The sequence below is a fragment of the Helicoverpa armigera genome, chromosome 26, assembly GCF_030705265.1.
Source record: "Helicoverpa armigera isolate CAAS_96S chromosome 26, ASM3070526v1, whole genome shotgun sequence".
Lineage (NCBI taxonomy): Eukaryota > Metazoa > Arthropoda > Insecta > Lepidoptera > Noctuidae > Helicoverpa > Helicoverpa armigera.
In genome coordinates, this window is record NC_087145.1 from 2,201,402 (window position 1) to 2,223,846 (window position 22,445).

The window sequence follows — 22,445 nt, forward strand, 5'->3', positions numbered from 1 at the left end:
ATGGTTTTAAATATGGAGAGCAAAATGACGATGTCATGATGTAAAATCTTCTAACTACGAATTTCGATAACCAACCCCTCCGTTTTTTTTTTCGATTAGAGATCGAAATTTGACAAAAAATATATGGAGCTAATGTAATAATTCAATCCCCAAAGACAACGAATAGGCCTTTTATTGAAATCCGCAGTGAGAAGCGTCATCAAAATCAGAGTGTTCGAGGGATGAGGAACGTTACTGGCTACGCCATCACACGCCTCCTTCGAAACCCGCCCTTTGTTTCCCCTTTTTATGCTCCTATTATTCTTACTTCTTTCATTCTCAAGGAACTCGAACATCCCGTTGGATGATCAGCAACTGGTCGTTTTGGTTACGAAGTTGACATAGAAGAATGCGCCTGACCTACCGGCCTTATAGCATCTCCTCTCACCTTTCCATACTCCGTGGTTTCAAGCGATAATGTCCCGAATTTCACAATAATAATGCTCCTCATTTGTGTTGCATTTGGATCGTTCAGTTGTACTGTTTAAATCAAAGCTTTTGTGTCAATTATTGGGGCATGATATCTATCATAGCATGTATTATCTCGGTCTGCTTGATAAACAGGATTGAGTGATTAATTTGACATATTCAACACAGTTTTGTAGCTATCGGTGTGCGGCCTTCGTTATCGTCAGAATAGCTGGCACTCCTCACCGATCCCCTCCAAACACATGTAGAGAGTTGCTACCTAATTGCTACCAGCTACTATTAGTTCTACCATTCTGGTCCGCAGCAAATAGACATGATAACAGGGTTAAAAAATTAATTCAAACTAATCTTTTAGGTAACCAAATTTTGGACACGTATGTATTTTTTATAAAACATTAAAATTCACTTAGATATAAGTCGTTAAAGGTTGGGAGTGGGTGTTTGTGACGTCACGTTTATGTGAGAAAGAAAAAAATCTATAATTTTAGGGTTACCTAAAAGATAGACATACTTTTTTGAATTCGCCATTCGAAAATTGATTAAAATGTCCTCGGAATTGCATCCTTTTTCCAAAGAGCCTAGCTGTGGCCTCGGTTGATGCGTGAACATTTTTGGCACAATCTCGTGATACTATTGTTTTCTACAAAGGTATAGTTCAGTACAAACCTGCACTCCGGTTCTTCCCTGCAGGCATGGGCCAGGGTATGGCAGGCAGGTAGAGGGGAGCCCACGGCTGGTCGCTGGGCGCACGATGGATGGAGCCGCTCTTGAGCGTTCATGCACGAGTCCTCACGGTTGTCAGTTTTCCTGAAGATGGTGGAAGGTTAGTACGAGATCTTGAGAAGGAAATATACAAGGAGCAATATTCAGTAGTTGATATGTTTACTCGTAAATAACCTGTTAGATGTATGATCTAAATTAACGACGGTTTTACATATTTTGACGATCATGTATTGAGATTCTAATAGTAAAAATGTTAAAACACGAACTGCAGATGAAATTATGAGGGTAACAGCTGAGTGACAGTCATCATCTATCTAGCCATTTCCCTGATAGATAGTTACACAATCGCCATCATCATCATCTCGTAGCCTTCATTTACTTGTCTACTTATTCGCTTTCCTAATTGAAGTCGGCCTTATCTTCATGTCTTACTATTCCATCCTACTCTCTTGTCATTTCAAAATCATCATTCTTTCCAGCCATATCTTAGCACAATCACTAACTTATATCAAATACATTTTTTTCATCGAATCTGTTAAAAAAAATGTATTTCGACCCTACACCAAAACACTACAAAAATAATTAGGTATCAAGACTTACTTGCAAAGACAAAAAGCGATCTCCGTATTCCAGTGAACACCAGACTTCCTATAGAACCCCCTCAAAGCCGCCATGCACCCTTCTCGATCACAATCAGAAGTGTGACACTTCTGCAGCACCGGGGTTAGTGATGTCACGCATTCGCTGTCCTTGATGCAGGCATCCAGGGCTACGTGGCAAGTAGACTGCAGGGCCACCTTCTCATCACCTGATTTACCGTTTTCTTTGCCAATCCTCTCTGTTGGTTGTTGTCATGTGTTAATTTATGTAGTGTTAGCATGTTTGTCTTGTTTGTGATCTGTTTGAAGTGCTACTGAATTTTCTCGCGTTATTTTCTTATTTATTTTTAGTTCAAGTGCCTAAATGAGATCTTTTGTACATTCTAGTAACACATTTAGGTCGATTTTTAGAGGTTTTTCTTTAATTAGGTCATGGATATCCGTTCGCGTAAATATGCCAATCTTTCCTGAGTAATTACTTCGAGAGCAAGCTTTAGTTTCTAAAGAGAGTAAAAACAAGTTTTTGTTACTTTCTTTTTTACGGAATTTAGGTTGATTTGGAATATGGTGACTTTGAATACGATTTTTGTATTTGTCTCAATCATTTTGTCTTTATTAAAAGCCAATTGTTTTTATAAATGAGTATATCGTTCATTAGCTTCGTAATTAGTATTCACATCATAAGCCGGTTTTAATTATTCTACATTAATAACAGTATATGCTCCAATATTGTAACATTAATACGTTTGATTATTTTGCAAATACGGGATTAGTTGTAATTTGTATAATAACGTTTTAGCCAAAACCGTGTCATTATATTCGAAAACTACTTTCGGAATTGCATTCCCTAAATACCTGTATAATCAAACGTTGAACGTAAAGTGCTTCAAATATTTAGCTCGTTTAAACTATTCAGTATAAAATAAATAAATAGATAGTAAAAAAATAACAAATGAATAAATTATTATTAATGGAACAGAAAACAACAAAATCGTTATATCTGAATGTGAATATAATGCTCATGCTTATATAAATATAATTTACACGTTGTGGATCAAAGTTTATAATAATAATATGGAACATGTGTGAAAAATCGATAAAAAATTACGTGTCGTGAATAAAACACGATGAGTTGCCAATGAAATCGATTATCTGTATGAAAATCTTACGTTAAATACAAGCGGTAATTTCAATAAATCGGACATGCTTTCAAATTACGTAACTCGTTGTGAGGCAAAAACTCCATGAGGTATCTGTGCCGGTTCAAAGTTAAATATGAATAGAATATTTAATGGATACATGCATTGTGGATCACCGTGTTCAGCTGTAAATAAATAACAATCCTCTCCGAATATTAAACCGTGCTATACCGATGACAATGTCTGTGGTTGATGACTCTTGGCGCGACTCGCAAAGCTTCGCGAAGATTCTTTTATCAAAGCGCCTTCGCTAAATCGTTCCTTTACAAAACTAAATTGTCTACATCTCTTCGGATCAGGGAAGGAAGCACACGAGGGCTCTAAAGCTCTATCCCTTCTAGTCAATGTCTACGCAAAGCTTTACTTCGTGTATCCTTATATAAACTATCGTTTACTATAAAATTGTGGAGGATCTAAACTAAAGTGCTCGGATTACTGGGGTCGAAATAATAAAAGGGGTAGAGAGCACTCAGAATAGTAACATGTAGGTGCTATAAATGAAATCAGTTCACCCATGTCTCAATGGTTGCCTAAAACCGTCTAGTATTGTACAGTTTTGAAGCTCGAAGTGATGTGAATTACGATATCTATGGTTAATTGTTCTGTCTGTTCAAAATGTGTTTCATTTTCTTTATTTGTACCACCTAAAGTTTTGGCTACGTTTACTAATCTTTTTGTGTCACTTATAACTTGTACTATCTTATTAAAGACCTCGAAAGTATATACTAAATAGAGTATAGGAAAAAGATTAGTCAACGTATTAAAAATACCAACGCCATACGTACGGTTTTCATCAATGTATCCAGGCCCGTAGACGGTCTTGGTCGCGTACAGGGGATCCTCGCTCCCCCCCGGCTCATGGTTCCAACGATGGTAATGATGCCCATGGGGGTTGTAGTGAGGGCTTGCATAACGGTGGATGTGCGTCATAATTTTGTCCGGGGCGATCAGGTTCCCATCATGTGTTATTGACATACCGCCGATCCACGAAGACACACCGGTTCCGTTCCGATTCGCGATCCTTCCGTCCGACATCAGCTTTACTGGAATTTCATCCATCGAATCGCTTAGGTGTGGCACGCTCGACGATCGAGCCATAGCGCGACGGGACTCCGAAATCGTAACATCAGAGGCGATCGCGCCGGTCGATCGACATACATCGTATAGAAAAAAACTGACCCTACTGACGATATAAAAAAATTACAATCCAATACAATAAACAACGATATTCGCAAACGTTACGACATTAAACGGGCAAAAATTAAAATTTTCAACGATTTAGAAAATGTCCCGGTAAAGAAATGAGATTAGCAAAGCCTCCCCGGTTGGCAGTCCCGCTCGAACTATTTATCAAAGCCAGTCTATGCCGCGCAGTAACCATAGAGATCGTAGAAAAACAGGAGATGCAGAAAGAAAACATGCAGACATGCCCATTTCAAGAGGTCCCAGAATAGACTTTCAATATGTCTAAAAGTTGAACAAATATTGAAAGCCTAAAGTGGAGTAAATAGGAAAAGGAAGCAATTATCTAAAAAGCATGCAGGCATAAAGTAGGAGCGAACGTTCATTAAATATTTTTTTATAAATCGTTAAGACTTAAACTAACTCCGCAGTCACTAATGTAGCTAAATTGGAATTCTATTCAAAACCTATACTATTATTAAAATTGGGTCAGCCTTCACTAAGTTTAAATATTCCGGAAAATTCTAAAGTTTCAAATTGTTAAAGCCGTGTCTTTTTAAAGAAAGCTGAGACGTTCGTTGGATCTTACTAAATGTGAAGTTCCGTGAAAACTTTTAAATCTGCTAGTTAGAGTTAAAAATATTGAAATCTTTGCAAAAGTGTTTGGGCAGCAATTTGTTTGGTAGTATCGACGGTTGGCACGTATTGCCACGCTCCTACCTTACGAAGCGTAGTGCGAAGCGTGCAGTGCGAGAGGCGACGGAATCCGACAGACACATAGAAAGAGAAGATGAAGAGAGGGTGCGGCGGCGGCTCACCGTGGCGGGGCCGAGGGGGGCGCGGGGAGAGGAGGGCGGCGCGCAGGAGGCTGGCGGCGGCGGCGCGGGTCATCAGCCGCGTGCCGTTCTCCGTGAGCAGCAGGATGGTACCGTCGGGGGCGGCGTAGCGCGTGAGCGCCGGAGCACGCGCCGCGGGCCGGCGGGGCGCTTCGAACAGCGCGCGAACCGCCGGCGGGCAATCGCCCGACGCCGCCGCTGCCCCACAACCACGTTACCAACAAACACTACCCACCACCCCTGCTCGCTCACCCACCGCACTACGAACACCCTCAAGGGAGCCTTAGACCTCACCTCCCTTGAGAGTACTCAGGAAACCAGATACAAGTGACTAGGGTCGTGTGTGCCGCCTCGGAAGACGAAACTGTCAAAAGACCGATCACCGAAGGCCGAAGGTGTTGGAAGCCAAGAGTTGAGGTAACTGCGGGCATTTGTACGGTGTGTGGTCAGGAGTAAACTAAAAAGAAGCTAGTGTCCGGTGAAACATAAAGTTGAAACAGCCTTGTGTGGTAAAGTAGTGATCTAAGTCAATCCTAAGGCCTATGCATCTAAGTTGTGTTCAAATAAAATAGGCACGTATAACAAAGTAATGGAAAACGAAATCAAATACGTAAAACAACTAAGTAAACACGTTGACGGCTATTTGAAAGTGAGTCTAGTACTCCTTCAGAAGCATTTTATAGTGTAGTGTTATTGTTTTGTAGTTATTTATGTATTGTTTTATGCTGTACGCGTTGTAGACCCGTGTCGTATGGTTAGACAACATTATTTTTTTGGTATGATTGCTTAAATTAATATAATATCTATATAACACATAATGATGTGGACGGTGTTCCTCAGGGTTGGATCTTAGGACCAGTTATACATACATACATCAAGATAGGGTTTTGGTAAGTGTCACTTAAATTACGCGTGTACCTATGCGATGCCATTTTAAACACTTAAAGCTATTGCTAGTTAGTTTCTTATTTGTAAAATCGCGAGTTCTGAGTGAAATACGTACATATCAAAAAAATCCTTACATTAGAATTTGGTCATAATTTTCATCCTTAAGATTAAAAATATCATCAAAGATATACCAAACGAATCTTATACCGAACATACAACACTGGACCCGTATTCTATTTACGTGAGAAATGTCGGAATAACAGCACTAAAGGCGTGTCATTTTCAGATTACCTCCAATATAACAATACAGTCTGAAAGGTATTTTTCACCGAGCGCCCGAACTCGGACATTTTCCCCCAAGCTTGGTAGCAATTTGAACAGTTGTAAGTTCCCACGTGGTGAAAGGTCGCCACGTAAAATTTTAAACTACGGACAAACAGGACCTTTTAGTCTTTTCATTTCGAAGCCGAAATGTACAAAAAAATACAATGTTTTTTTTTGCCCAGGAGATGATGAAAGTAATGCCTTTTTAATTTGTGTAAGAAAATGTTATTGTCATCAGAATTGATTAAGGGGAAAACGAAAAGTTTGTGAACAGATCTGGAGATGAAAAGGAAATATGAAAAGTTTTTACATCAAAATCAGAGACAATTTTCAGGTAGGAAATGTGTTGAAATTCAGTTAACGATATTAAGCCGTAAGATCGCTGTTGTTTTTAATTACAATTTTTGTTTTTATTCCCAAAAAAAAATATGACGCTCATCTTTATTTTGATGAACTTTAATGATTACTCGAACTGGTTTAAACAGTAAAGGTTGTTTTTAAGTTTATGATACGTTAACAGTAGGTTGTCTGACTGTTACAAACACTCTGTGCCATTATTTCGCGTATATTGCCCCAAAAACGACCACTATACGGACGTGTAGTGGTCAGGGATACCGTGAAACGTTGAATGAATGGAAAATACGCCAAATGTCGGCCCCCTTAGCGATTTTCTGATTGCGGTTCGCTATAGCACCGTCAGTTTCCAACGAAAGATAGCTTCTGATGCAGTTTTGGATAGTTTGATTAATCTATGTCATGTTTATAGGAATAAGATTGTTATTTCTACGAAAAGAAAAAAGTTATAAGGCTTAGATGCGTCGAGAACAGAAAAACCCTAAAGTCGGCCATTCACGGCCCAAGGTCGGTCGCGTTTTTTCCAAATGTCGGCCGGGTATAGGCTGTTTTAAATTAAGGCAGTGACAAATATTATTAACATGATTTTTTTAGCAGAATTATAATATAATACTAAGTATACATTTGTAATTGTATTTGTTTAATTTATAGTAAAATATTTTTTGTTTCCCCTAAACAAAAAAAGTCGTTTTCACGACCAACCATTTATATTTTTTAAGCTAATAAGAACGGTTTAATAGATAGCAAGTCCCAAACTATAAAGCTACCATAAACATGCCTACAAAACTGTCAACTCCTACATTTAAACTTAACTCCTTTACGATATAATGAATTATAATAAATAAATTATTTCATTTTGAGAAAATGAAAAAATATAAAAGTATTTTTTCATCAGCCTGTATGTAGTGGCGCTTGAGTTCGAGGCTGGTCGACATTACGATTATTTACGATTCTAATGTCGGCCCCTATTTCTTGTACCTTATTTCTCGAGATTCAACTAATATCACCCCGGCCGTTATTTGGCTATTAAACGTAAAATAGATCTATTTTCCTATAAACTTTGCAAATTCTCTTGTTAAGCCAACGACATTAGTACAATAGGAATTTATAAAATAGACTGCATTTGCTTTAAGTCGGCCACGGCCGAGACTCCGGTTTTAAGTCAAAACTGTTGTCCTAATGGCGGCCTCCTATTTTTCCTTGAAAAATATACGCAAAACGCTGAAAAAACTATCTTAAAATATAGTAAAAATAACCCATTAGTGATAATCAAGCTTAAAACAAAAATAAATAAATGTTTTATCGTTCTAATATCAATCCCCAAAATGTGAGTATTCACTTCGAGTAAGCTACTTTACGTGCGAATTTGATGTTTCAACGGCGCAATCGCTACTGACGCTCAGTATGAGAAGAGTAAGTGACAGAATCGGATAGTAACGATTTGTACGTATAGAGTATAAACCAAGGTTGCAATTCGAGGAGCAAAACTAACACTTAATTACCTTTTGAATGAATGCAAGCTGAAAATGTACAGACGGCCGAAGTTTGGGGGGAGGCCGACATTTGGCATATTTACCTAGGCAATTGTTTAAATTAGGCAATTTAAACGGAGTTGTGAACTTTATGTTGCATTATTTTGATAAATTATAAAATATTATTTTCTTGCATACAGCAAGAATGGTGATGAAGTCTATTGTCAAATAGAGCAAAGTTGAGAAGGAAAATAAATAACAGTTTTTTTTTCGCTTCGCTCTATCCTAGACAACGCTATCGGATATCATCATTTATAACTACGAAATATAATTATATAAATAAAGGATATTTCATATAAAAATCTGTTCAAATTAGGACTCAGTCTCAATTTATCCTAATGCATGGTAGCCCTAAGACAGTTCATTTAATTCAATGAATGTAAACAAACTGAAGGGCTTTTAACTAAGGTGTGTTTTTATAGATAATTTATTAAGGCGACTTTTAAAACGACCATGGAAAGAAGACAATTTGTAATATGTGGGCACTTTATATAAGCTGTTACTAACAGTTCTCTGCGATATTGCTCTCATTCTGGCCCAACTACTGACCGTACTGGAATAAAATATAGCCTATGTTACTCGGAAAGAGTGCAGCTTTCCAACAGTGAAAGAATTTTTGAAATCGGTTCAGTAGTTTCGGAATCGTTAGCTGAACAAAAGAACAGGTTCTTCTTTATTATATTAGTGTAGCTATCATATCTCTAACCACAAAACAAAAGATAGATACGTAATAAAAATCCATAGTTAGAGACGAAATTAAAGATAAAGTTCTGCAGAGAAGGTCAGATAAGCAGTCGCTCCTTGTAAAACACTGGTATTCAGTTGCATCCTGTAGACTGGAAGCCGACTCCAACATAGTTGGGAAACGGCTCGGTGAATGACGTTAAAGCCATTCTACAAAAATGGCAGGTATATTATCATTGTTACTTAACGTACTCCTTGATTTGTAGCACGCTTCTAACTTAATCTAAGTGTCTCTTAACTAAGTGAACTTGAAACCAGATATGGTTGATAGGTGAAACACCCAACATACTCGTACAATGTAAGGAAATGTTATTAGACTTGTTTATGAACGCGGTTTTACTTGGGGCTTGAAAAAACTTCTTTTATCCAGCTGAGGTTAAGGGTAAAAATAAAAGTTGCAGGTTTATTTAATAGCTTTGCCATTCAATGCCTTTTTCTGTAGTACTCGCCAGAGATCACGATAATAAACCCTTGAAACTTCCCACTTCCCGACCTCAAATCAACCATAAATTTAAAAAAAAAAATTATGTAGTCTCTTCCTTTAACAATGAGCTTCATCTCAACCCTGGACTAGATCTTCAAAATAAACAGTCAGGAAACCATCAGGTTAAATATGGGGCGACATTAACTATCGAAGTAACAGTCTGCATATGACATAACGTCTTTTTGCAGCAACCAGTCTTACAAAGGATCGATAGGCAGTCGCTCCATGTAAATCACTGGTTCCCAGCTGCATCCAGATAGACTGGAAGCCGACCCCAACATAGATAGAAAAAGGCTAGGCAGATTCTATAACATAGTCTTTTTGCAGTAATAACGCGATAAAAATCCTAGTTCCACAGGGCTTTATCCTTGGGCCACTGTGACAACTCTAGTTACAAAACTTTCTACAACCAGTTTGCTTTTTGTTATCAACTCCTGATCCGTGTTTTCGTTCGAACCCAGTTTTACAGTTTTATATTTAGTTTGTATACTTTGTACTACTGAATTTGTTTTATTAGGTATTTGGGTCATCCTGTGAAAATTTCGATGTTAGCCGTACCTATTTTATTATGGAAATTGGTATTGTAATCAACAATAATATTAGTTTTACCAATTTGAGAGATTGGGTGTGTTTCTTTGTATTTTTTTGCTAAAATCATAGATGAAAGGCTAGTTTTTCTTTGTGGAAACGTCTCAAATATAATACAAATGGAAGATGAAACTAAATTCTTATTCGATGAAGATACCAAAAATACTCATTTTTTCTCTATTATCATCAATACCCTTAGGTATGACTGGTTGTACTAGACTTATTGGCTTCTGACTGCCCGTAACGACGGTCAAATATATTTAAAGGGCAGTCGTGATCTACAGTTTATCGTGCCTTCCGAAACACGGTCATTAGTGTCCAAGATACTCAGAAAGTACATGCAAACTTAGAAAGGTTGCATTGGTAAGTTGCCTGGCCTAGACTGGCCTACACTCATACTTGAGAGGTTTGTTCTTTACTCACTAGGCCCAATTCTTATTACATGAAAAAGCTAAAAATACTCAAGTTTTCGGTACAACATCGGTAACTAACCCTTTAAGTAAAGTGTCGTGTATAATATTTCACGTGAGGAACCGACTTATCATCCTCCATTAGACTACTTGTGTGACAAGCACTAAATTATTCTATGTGAGTACTTCCAAAATTGTTTGTGTACTGATTTATGTATGCTAGGAAAATTTTATGTATGAGGTTTATTTATTTTTGTAGGTTTAGTGGGGTTGGCTTTAGTATCGTTTGGCAGGCGGACGGGGCTAAAAGTGGTTAAATCTGGTAGAGGGTGGGTCTCCGATTATAACGCTACCAATCTTGTTACAAGCTAATGGATATTTTTCGAGAAATTTACAAAAAATGTTTCTAACCTCAAATCGGATAAAACGCGTAATGTCAACGTTATTCGGTGAAACGGAACGTTAAAATGGGCGATCGACAACCGAATGTGTTTTAGTGTATCGTCTGTGGTGTACAAATCCGTGAAAAGGAACGCAAAAAATAAATAAATGTCTCTGGTTTTTGCGTTAAGTGTCATTTGTGATTAGCTGTCATTCCGTTTCTCTTCGAGTTGCGTCAATGTACTATGATGTTATTTCAAATAACATCTTATTTCTCTTAGTATGCACGAGCGAGCGAAGCGAGCTCGAGACTTAGGACACCCCCGACTCGGATAGGTTAGGCCATTCCCTTCGTGGTTATTTTTTTTTAAACCACCCAGAAGTAGGAGCCCCGCGTAGCGGGGCTCCGTCGACTTTGCCTTTGTTCGTATTGATTAGAAGTACTTGCACTTAATTTTCCGACCGTAGTGGGTGATTATAGTGTTTTGAGGTTAGGTTACAAATATCTATTTTTCTCAAAAATTATGCGTTACCTTGAGCCCCCCACCACCCGCCCCCCCTTTTCCTCCCCCTCCGCCTGCCAAACGATACTAAATTTTTACCCCCAGGCGAAATAGGCTATATTTCATCTCGGTACGGGAAGAAGTTCCCACGAGTCGCATGTAATACCACGAGATATGGCAAGCAACGAATAATTCTGTCAATCCAATTATTTTTGGAAAATCATTATTTAAAATTCCCACTAAAAATCTTTTTAAAATAACTCAACGTAATGGAATTTCCAAACCCTTTTTCCTCTCACAAACAAAACCGCAGCTGTAAGTAGCAAAGAAAAACTATAAACCCGAACTATTAAGGCAGTAACAAATAAGGGAACTAGAAAACTGCCTGTCAAAGGCAAAAGAAATCTTCAAAAAGGTTTACTTACCTCAAAAGGGGACAAAGGACGATAAATGGGGCCTTTGTTTCCCCATTGGGTCCTTGGTTTTACCGAAATTAATTTCGATTGAAGTTATTGGTCCTTATGGCACGTGACGTGAACCCGTCACTGCGAATATGTCATTTGGTATGTTCCAAAGACTTTGGTTGACTTCCAAAGACTTTGGTTAGTTCTCTTTGTTGTAGTTTGGTACGTCAAAGTTCAAAGGTTTTCGTCTTGAGAGTTTTGACAAGTGAAATTGCTGAGTTAACTTGTGTGGTGTATTTTTGGGCATAAGGAAAAGCGTAATGATGATTTAGCAAGTTTTTTTTTGTATGAGAAGTGGCCAGTTACCTACCCATTTGTTAAGTGAAGATCGGCAAACAATTATAGTTGAACTATTTGGCATTTGCCAGACAAAATTTTAAAACCAGTCACTATTTTTCGCTCGTCTTTTCCATGCGGCAACGCTCTGTTCGTGCGCATTTGTTAGGTCATTATTAAAAAAAACCCTGTTTACATATACAAAAAAACAAACAATATTTTGAGTAAATATACTTAGTAAGTAATAGAACACAAATACGTTTTTATTAAACGCCATAAACTTTGTCGTTTCAACAAAATGGAGTCTATTCTTTTTTATTGATAGCACATAAAACGTCTATCAATCTATTTTATCCAGTTTTCATATTTGTGAACGCAATGAAACTAGCTCTGAAAATATTAAATGCCAATAAAGTATGCGAAATGAAATGGTGTTGTGGGCAAACCATAAAAATATATTGAGTTTGTTTTAAACTTCAATGTTCTAATACATTTTAAGCGGTATTATATATCTATATCTATTCTGTAAATATGAAATGTTTGCTTGTTTGGTTGAACGCGCTTTTCTTAGAATATGAAACGATTTGAAAATCTTTATATGGTAGATAGCCCATTTAGCATATATGAATGCAGCCCATATATGAAAGTTACAGGCTTCTTTTATATAACCAATTTGAAAAATTGCTTCAGTATATGATAGCCCATTTATCGAAAAAGGATATATTTTTGGGTGTGCGAAACAGTTCCCAAAATACGCTGGTGAAACCGCTAGAGGAAACTGTGTAGTTGAAATGACTCGGCGAAACGACTACTACTGAGCGCTTCAGAGCTTACACATACAAAGACAATATGCAGGTAAGTACTTACATTTACACACACAAGTAAGGCTCACCTGCCTTCGTGAGATAAAACATCTACAACACACATTAAGTTAACTATCGCTATAAGACCGTATGCGCCCATTGTCCTTTGCACTGATCTCCTAAACAGGTCGTTTGATAACAAAGGAAGGTATTTCCCACTTTTCTACTAAGAATACCCACAAACTGCAGACTAAACAGTCGGCCGACAGTTGACCCGATTGGTAATTTTTTAAAAGAAACTCTTGATTTCATTCAAAGTTTACAAGTCGGTCTTCATCTTCCTCCTACTCTGTTCCCAAATTATTTGGCGTCGGCGCAATTTGTCTTACGCTTCCATTCCTCCCTGTCACTCGTCATACTGACACTCACTCCCTTCTTATTCATGTCATCTTTCTGGCAAACCAACCATCTTTTCTTAGGTATTCCTCTCCCTCTACATTCTTAATTAACACACACTTTGTTGCATGCGTGTCATCCCTTCTCATTACATGCCCATACCGTCATAATCTCTTACTTCTCATCCTAGTTTACAGTAGGTCTCATCATCATCATCATCTCAGCCATAGGACGTCCACTGCTGAACATAGGCCTCCCCCTTAGATCTCCACAGATACCTGTTGGAGGCGACCTGCGTCCAGCGTCTTCCGGCGACCTTTATAAGGTCGTATGTCCACCTTGTTGGTGGACGTCCTACGCTGCGCTTGCTAGTCTGATACCGGCCAAATACCTACGTTGTTATGTGCGTACTACCATTCATCTTCATACAGATTTATGACCTCAAACAAACTATCGGCCGACTAAAAGTTTGCAGTGTGTCTAACTGAAATTTTGTTGAATGCGATGTTAGTTAAATGGAATAACTAAACGAGTTAGAACAAGCGGTTAGTTCAAGCGGCTAATTTATGTTGATTATGGGCAAACATGGTTTATGACGTAATTAGGCCGTGGAACCCGCTATTTATGAAGGTATTAATGTCGATTTCAAGGTAGTTTTGGATTTAAGTGGATTTTAAACTGTATGTTCGTATGTACGTTAAAATTAACTGGCTTAAAAAATATCTGAAATAGACTGTTTTTAATTTTTATCTACGGTCTACACCTTTCTAGTTTATAGATATTATGTATAGGTAAATAAAAAAATATCAATCTATTTCTTGTCCTGTAAGACACAGAAGTCTTCTCATTTCAAGAAGGAATGATGTTGAAATAATTTATATTGTTTTAATTACCTACAGATCCAGAATTGACCTAAATATCTCTCTGTGATGAAAAAATCTCTTTGATAGATATCCTAAATATTTAAAACAAGTAAAAAACTGGTTTTTGACGTACTTTTTCTCAAAGGAATTACATTAATAATGTACATAGCATTACACTCGTAAAAACAGGCACCAAATAACAAAATGTACACCTGGAATTTGTCTAAATTCAGGAATTCTAGATTTTTTGTCAAAGTTTCGTCGGAACTTAAACAAATAAACATTGAGTGCCTATTGTTCGAAGAAAAAAGGACTATGAAAATACCTTGAGGATTAGATAATACATAAATGTATGTGTAGAAATAATACAAACACTCCTTTGGTGTCTTTGAAAAAATATAGAACCTTGAATTAATGTCAAAAATTATAGGTACCTACGCTTTCGTAACCAGCGGTTTTAACCGCGTCTCACCAAGTTATCTTGCCTTTGGAAACACGATTTCTATAACCTATCTTTACGTATACTTGCTATTAGAGACTGAATTTTGATATTAGGTTCTTATATCTATGTACCTCTAAATTATGAAACAATCGCAAAACGGCTGACAGTTATAGAACTGCCAAGAAAAATGGATCGGCAATAATGTCAGACAAAGCAAATCTGAAAATGTAGCGAGTCAGCAAACCCCAGAGGAGCCCACCAGGGCCAAAGCCTGCAGGGTCTACGGGATTGTTCGAAAGAGTTACCGCGGCCCTGGTACATAAAGGGCTTAAGAAGTAACATAGTGGGTTCTAGTCAGTAACAATCTGACACTCCCTCACGCTGCACCCACAGCGGGAGGAGTCATTGATGATTTCCCATAAAAAAGGGTGAAAATATAGTGGCTGACGAATTTTATTATTACTATTTTCTTTGACATATATGTAAGTAAGTTTTTACGGTAGAAAAATGGAAACTTATTCTCAAAAGGTCAAACAATTGCGTAGGAGTGTTGCGAATTGGAAACTAAGTCTATCAGAAATATGTCGATACCAAAAATAATACTATTTGATTGACAGATTTTCAAAGCAATTCCTGTACACACTTTTTTGGATATTAGAATATTTTTTACCTAAAACGGTTTTGAGAAAACGTGGGTAAATTCTTTGAAGCCTTAATTTGAATTTCATGAAATATTCTCGATTTGAATAAATCGCTCCAATATTATGAAGAAGGTTCCTATCGTAGTTTTACCGAGGGAATCACTTTGCTAAAGTAGCCGTTTTCATCACAAAAATATTTTTTCAAATCGCACTAAATAGGCGTAACGACAGTTTAAAAAAATAGTGATTCTAATTAGTCCGTCTTTTAGATTACCAAAAAATATGGGACACGTATATTAACAAAACATTAAAATTTCACTAAGATATAAGGCATTATAAAAGAGTGGGAATTTGTGACGGCACGCAAAATTTGTACCTATAGGTGATGTAATACAAAATTGAAACATGTTGTATCTTCGTTTTTATTAGTCTGTGAGAAAAAATAAAATACGTGTCCATTATTTTAGGGTTATTTTAAAAGGCAGACTTATATTTTCTTTTATTCGTCATGCCTATTCAAGCATTCAGGCAAACAAACAAACTCATAAGCTTTATAATATAAAAAAAAGGTTTATAACATTAAAATATCGATTAAAAACCATTAGATACAGTCGCCGACGTAACTTCAACTGCAAAAAAAAAACAAACGTTGCACGTTCCATTTTTGAATTGTCAACGATTAATCAACCCGGACTTTTTATTGGCTTTCACAATCCGTTCGTAATTTGAATCGTGTCGTTTGCTTAACGGCCAGTTAGTTGAGGGAGTCAGGAGTCCCCCCCCCCCTTCCTCTTCACCCAGTGTCCAATTGATCTGAAGTGGACTGAAGGAACTATTAAAGTATTTATTGAAGATGTTTCTAGAAAAATATTACTGTGAAGATTTTCCGAGTAGAAGTAAATCTTACGTAAGTTGTTACATTAAACAGGTATTATCGGAAAGTCGTTTTTGTAAGTATGACTTAGCAAAAGAGGATTTATTTTCAATTAGCTGCCTATCTCGGCTTTGCACGCGAGAATTATTTTTCTCAGTATTTTTTTCTCCTATGAAACCTACTAGGACTCTAGTAGAAGCCTGCAATAGTTTTCAGTGTAATAAACCTCTTCTGGCAATTAAAAAGTCTTCAAAACTAAATATTCAATTAATTTAAACAAAGCAGTCGTACAAAGGGTATTCGCATTCCGCTGACTCTTATTTATTTAAATAATTTAAATAAAATAAGCCGACTGCTATTTCTAAAATAGCACCATTAAATAGAAAGTACCATTTCAAATAACTGGCTGTAATATTGAATTTCTTGCTTCAATTGAATAAATTAAGTTCTATTTTTAAACATTAATTACTGGCAGCTGAGAATTTTATTCAAATAGTGTTTGTTCATTTATAATTCGAATTCAGATTCGAATCAAATGAAATTAAATTAGAATTATTATTTGCTGTAGTAATTTTAGGTATAAATAATATTTTTATAGTGCTGCTGTGTGGATTTAATGAATTTAACCATCATTGCTATTTTTTTTACTAACTTTCCAATAAAGGAGGATGACGTTCTCCATAAGTACGTTTGATTTTTTTTAATGTTTATTCGCACATATTTCCATCGTTTACGTTTTGAAAATATCTTTTTTTGTTTCATAGCGTGTACTCTTCAATGGTCCAGGATATGAAGACGGCAATCACGCCAAGATGGAAATCATGAGAAGACTTCTAATCTAGACCGATGCACCTAACATTGTTTGTTACTTTTTAGTGTATTATATATTTTTTTGTTCAAAGTAATTTGGCACTAAATGCTTTTTAATATGGTTTTTGGAGACTTACAACCTGGGAATTGACATAGGCCAAACTATTTTAGATCGACAATTTATGTATTGATAAATAGGTATTACTTATATGGAGATAATGTCTAAATTCTATCTCTACATACAATACATGGATAGATTATTGGAAGCAACTGTTAGTCACCATGTTTCCATATCGACACTATTTACTTAATTTAGTTTACAAGGAAAACATACACAGTTTAATAATTGGTATTCTGAATCAAATTCTTGCGTGGGATTATTGACATTTAGAAGTTAATGTTTCGTTAACCTAATGTTTTTATAATAATTGTTATTATAGTTTATTTATATTTCGTAACCTTTGTTTAATTGCTGTTTAAAAAGTAGATCACTTTCTAGTTTGTTAATTATAGAAATGGTAATAAATAATAATTTGTCATTATTTCTTTTATAATTTGTATTACCATATTTCTAATCCATTCCTTGTGAATGTAAATATGTAGGTACATACACAATGTCAAATCTATAAAGGATTTTCTTTGAATAGCGCCGCAGGATTTCAAATATAAAAATTCACCAGTGATCCGACGGAAAAGACCGCGGTCTGCCGGGGTCTGTGGGATTGTTCGAAAGAGTTACCGCGGCCCTGGTACATACCAAAAAACAGGCCTACGACGGAACACGACGGTTTTTAGTCAGTAAGAGTCTGACACTCCCTCACCGCTGCTAACCCACAGCGGGAGTTTGACATCGTTAAAAATAAGTACATTTACATAGACAAGTAAAGTTCACCCGTTTACTTGAGATAAAACATCTATACCTGTATATAAGAAACGACTTATAGAAAAGCACTATCCAAAAGAGAGTATTCTTACAAATTAAATTCTCCAGCAACAAAGAAACTAGGAGCAGATTATTTAAACAAGTACTTACTAAGAATTGAAGAGTTTTTCTCCTAGATCTAAAGGAGATTACGCCTAACAATCTGTTGTGAAACTGAAAGATTTGAATTACGTCTTCTATTTATGTTTGTTTGTTAAATCCGGCTAATCCGTAATCCGTCGCTTCGTGTTACAATCCGAACTCCTTGGGTGATGGAGTGAGGCATAAGAGTTAGCGATTTTGTTTGGATTAAGCTGTCTGATAAAACAATGCTGAGTGCCCTTTAGAGTTGTAAAATTAAATATTAGGCTTGCAATTATTTTACCAAAGAGAATTAAGCACTCAAAATAAGAAAAATGTGTTGTCTTGGTCCACCGGGTTAACTTTTTATATAGTTAAAAGAATGTGGAAACAATAGATAATCTACAGCTATGTATTATAACTTAATTCAAAAGAAACAGATGAATAGATGGCTTTAGATGACGATGGAATATTATGTAGTATATTAGAACGGCTATCACCTATAGATGCTAATTATCTTCAAAACTAGCCCTCGTAGCAATTGGTAACAACTAATTGTAGCAATTAGGTAGCAACTCTTTATATGTATTTCGAGGGGTATAGTGAGGTGTGACAGTGATTCTGGCGGTCATAAAAAATTGCGCCTACCTTACATAAATTGGGAACAAGACTAGAAGAAGAAAATGGCTAAACTCTTATACTTTGTACCACACATAACGAGTCCGCCTGAAATTCAAACATTGGGAGTTTTTCTTTGAAATCAGAGAGCGCTCGGGTTCCCATCTTCCCAGATGGGATTATATTTTGCGCTTGTTCGTACAAATTCTGTAGTGGACCATTAGCCTCATCATTTACTTAGACTGCAACATTTTGCGGATATTTTTATAGAATTTCATAACATCCCATGATACGTCGTTTTCTGTTGTTAACACTGAAATGGATGCTAATAACATAAAGGTCAAGAGCTTGTTCGCTTGAACCTGTTAAAAACTTGTGTGTTTGCTACTTTTTAACCGAGTGAATAAAGCTAGGCTATAAAAGAAAATGAGAACGTCTGTCCATCTTGTTGGTGGACGTCCTACGCTGCGTTTGCTAGTCCGTGGTCTCCTCTCCAACAGGTATCTGTGGAGATCTAAGGGGGAGGCCTGTGTTCAGCAGTGGACGTCCTATGGCTGAGATGATGATGAAGATGATGATAAAAGAAAATTTGATGAAAATCCGTGCAGCAGTTTTTGAGACGGAGACGTCAAGTTAAACATAATATTGTTTTATACCAAAATAGGTTACATCTACAATGATAATAAGGAAGGAAATATTGAGGAAGTAATATCCTCTTTTAATTAGCTCATAAATAATAATAGAAATTACCAAAGCTCTAAGAAAATTTCTGATTTCTGTCAAATATTTTAGTAATTTAAGCCCTAAGGTAAGGCGTCTATGTCTTCAGCTCTTTGCTCAAAGAAAAGGCATTTATTCATAATCTGTACTATAATTAAGTTTATGATACAGATCAAATGAGTTATTATAAAGCGCGTTTCACACTAGCATTTTATCACGCAGGTTTAGTGACAAGAAAAAATCGAGCCGGAAAGCACTGTTAGTAAACTAATTGAAAATCCACTGAATGGAACCCAAAGTCGATTTTGATTAAATTAATGCTATAAATAACATGAAACTTTACTGGTTTCTGGTACCTACATAAGCTTCTAAAAGCTTTGGTATAGAATCGATAAAATATTCTTAGAATTTCACCAATAGAAGATTTTTTTAGGATTGATTGGAGAAAATTGTCATAGTATGGGTATGTAATGAGGAGGGATGATACGCATGCAACAAAGTGTGTGCCAAGTATGAATGTAGATGGATGGAGAGGAAGAGGAAGACCAAAGAAAAGATGGATGGCTTGCCTGAAAGATGACATGAATAGGAAGGGAGTGAGTGTCAGTATGACGAGTAACAGGGGAAAATGGAAGAGGATGACATATTTCGCCGACCCCTAATCAAATTGGGAACAGGGCGAAAGGAAGAAGAGAAGATTTTTTTAGGAACCTTCTAAGATACAGCTTATGTCCATACAGAGCCACAGAGTATCACTAAATCACTAGTCTGTTCGAAGTGCGTCACCCACACAACCTTAAACAATAAAACCTATATACGTCATACCTACTACTTTATAAGCGTCTTAAAAATAAAATCGTCCTTGGCAGGCGTGAATTAAAATCATACTTAATAATGAATTATCGATTTTTCTATTTGTGTTTTCACGTGGCTCGGAACGTAACTACAATGTCCAGTTATAATAAGCTTCGTGACGTGAAACCATAAAGTGTTATAGTTACTTTTATAGCTTAAAATTATTGTTTTAAGTTTGGTTAGTTTGTGAGCCGTTAAAATCTGCAGGTGTACAGAAATCTTTGGATTTGAATCTTTTGGTATGTCAAGTACGGAGGGGCAAGTAAATGGTTGTGACTCTGTGTTTTGGAAGAACCTTTAAATTGCTCCTGACTGTCATTTGAACATCTTTCATAAAACGACATCAAGTACTAAACTGAGCAGGGCTTTACTGACCAATATCTTATTTACTTCTTGTCATTACGCACTTCTTATACATTGAAATAGCCAGACTAAATTAAACAACCATGTTCATGCCCACAAAATGTGTGACTTACGCCGAAATCGAACTCGCGACTTCCAGATATTACAGATATTATCGACAAGTATATATAACTCCCCAATTCCCCACTTTTCCCCTCCACAAAACAAGCAAACACCCCCAATATATTTCATACTTGAAAACAAAAGTTCTTACCTAACTGATAATAATGAAACTTTTGGAAAAAGTCAAGATCAATTTATGGAATTAAAGAGATTGAAAGAGCTTGAAAGTTGACGCGGCCGACGGGTGGATGATCGCGGGATTACCGCGGGATTAAGGGCCCATCCCGCGGGATCCCGGCCCTAGCGCCCGCAGAGATTATAAGAAATAAATCAAACGGGTACTGAGATATTGAAACCAAAGATTATTTGTAATTAGCAGATGTGTCATTTGTATCGATAGAATTTAACCATGAATTAATTGGTAGGTTTGACTTTAATTAATGTTTTCATTGTTGTATTTTATTTATTTACTAGCTTCTATCAGCGGTTTTACCCGGATAAAAAGTAGCCTATAGCCTTCCTCGATAAATGGGCTATCTAACACTGAAAGAATTTTTCAAGTCGGTCCAGTAATTCTTGAGATTAGCGCGTTCAAACAAACAAACAAACTCTTCAGCTTTATAATATTAGTATAGATTATAAACTCTGGGAATCTTTCTCAGACAAACGTTGCACGTGCATATGCTACTTATAATACCTATTAATCTACTTACGTGGCCACTAAGAGCTATTTTTGTTTCATTATAAAAACGACCTACAAATGACGTATAATTAGCAACCGATTAACATTACTTATACCATACACTTTCCTCGTGTAACTAAAATTAGAACAACCACTAACAAGAGATTAAATACAACTTCAAAATGTACCTAACACTCCAAAATATCTATTCACAGGAGCGTAAATTACCTACCATTCAAGTCGCATCTGGACTTACCTAATCTATGTTCCAAAGGGATGTACTGGTCGATACTAAGTTAGACACTCCTTTATATTAGCCGGGAAAGTGGTTATTGAATGATTCCCGGATAACACGGTATTGATTCCCCTCACTAATGGAAATAGTTTCGGATTTCGGGAGGGTATTTTGATAAAGCTGGTAGCGGTTTCAGACTTGCTGGATTTAGGTGAAGGCACTTAGGTGATTTTAGTTGAAGATTGGTGTATGTTTTAGTATGTATTAGGTAGTTAGACTGGAAAGGTAGCTAGATGAGAACTTTAGATAAAAGTGAGAACTTTTGGCATAGAGAAGACGGATTGTATATTTACAGCGCTTTCACACTAGTGGATTTTTGACGCGATTAAAAATAATCTATCGTGCGGTTTCCTTTGGTACCGGCAGTTGTCAATTGTTTGCTTTCGTATCTCAATTCGTTTGCCCGTACGAACCGAGCGTTCTAATATGTTCGTCTAACTTGAAAATTCGTAGTAAACAGTTGTTTAAGAAAAGTGATGTTTTGTTGTCTGTTAATAGCCGCTACGTCATATCGGCTATGACGTCATTACACGTTGGTTATTGAACTTGGTACACAAAATAAATGGTTGTTGATTCATAGTTTTGTTAGGACATCGTGTGGGTCGACGGAATACAATTTTGGTATTTCACTTTAATTTATTTATGAAATGATTTTGATTGATGATGGTTTTAAGTATTGATTGTACCATTTTCAAAGTGTATTGCGTTGTGAAAGTAAATATAAAAGGTAAGTATTTTAAAAGGTCGGAGAGCTTTTTGTCCGTAAAATATTTAGCCATTGCAAGATTTGTGCTAGGCGACTAATATGATCTGATTTCTATTCTTCTATAAAATATGTTTTTTCGTCTTTTGTAATGATGAGCTAGATTTGTTCAATTAACACCAATTTTTTGGTTTTGTAGAGGAAACCCATATTCCCTGGCGACATACGATACCTATTACGGAATGTACTTAAACCTAAAAGTTTGTAGATCAGTTATAATATCTGTGTTTAATAATACTTATAATGTTTTTAATTTCTTT

At 36.5% G+C, this 22,445-nt stretch overlaps 1 protein-coding gene across 1 annotated transcript in view; it reads right to left on the reverse strand.

Moving 5' to 3' along the window:
- Positions 1–22,445, reverse strand: part of LOC110383024 (uncharacterized) — a 223,631-nt gene that overhangs the window by 7,140 nt on the left and 194,046 nt on the right. Inside the window, exons 8-10 of the mRNA XM_064041726.1 lie at positions 3,775–4,032; positions 1,792–2,029; positions 1,135–1,275 (exon numbers count right to left, since the gene is read on the reverse strand). Of these exons, the coding sequence (XP_063897796.1) occupies positions 1,135–1,275; positions 1,792–2,029; positions 3,775–4,032 (637 nt within the window). The remainder of the gene's footprint in view (positions 1–1,134; positions 1,276–1,791; positions 2,030–3,774; positions 4,033–22,445) is intronic.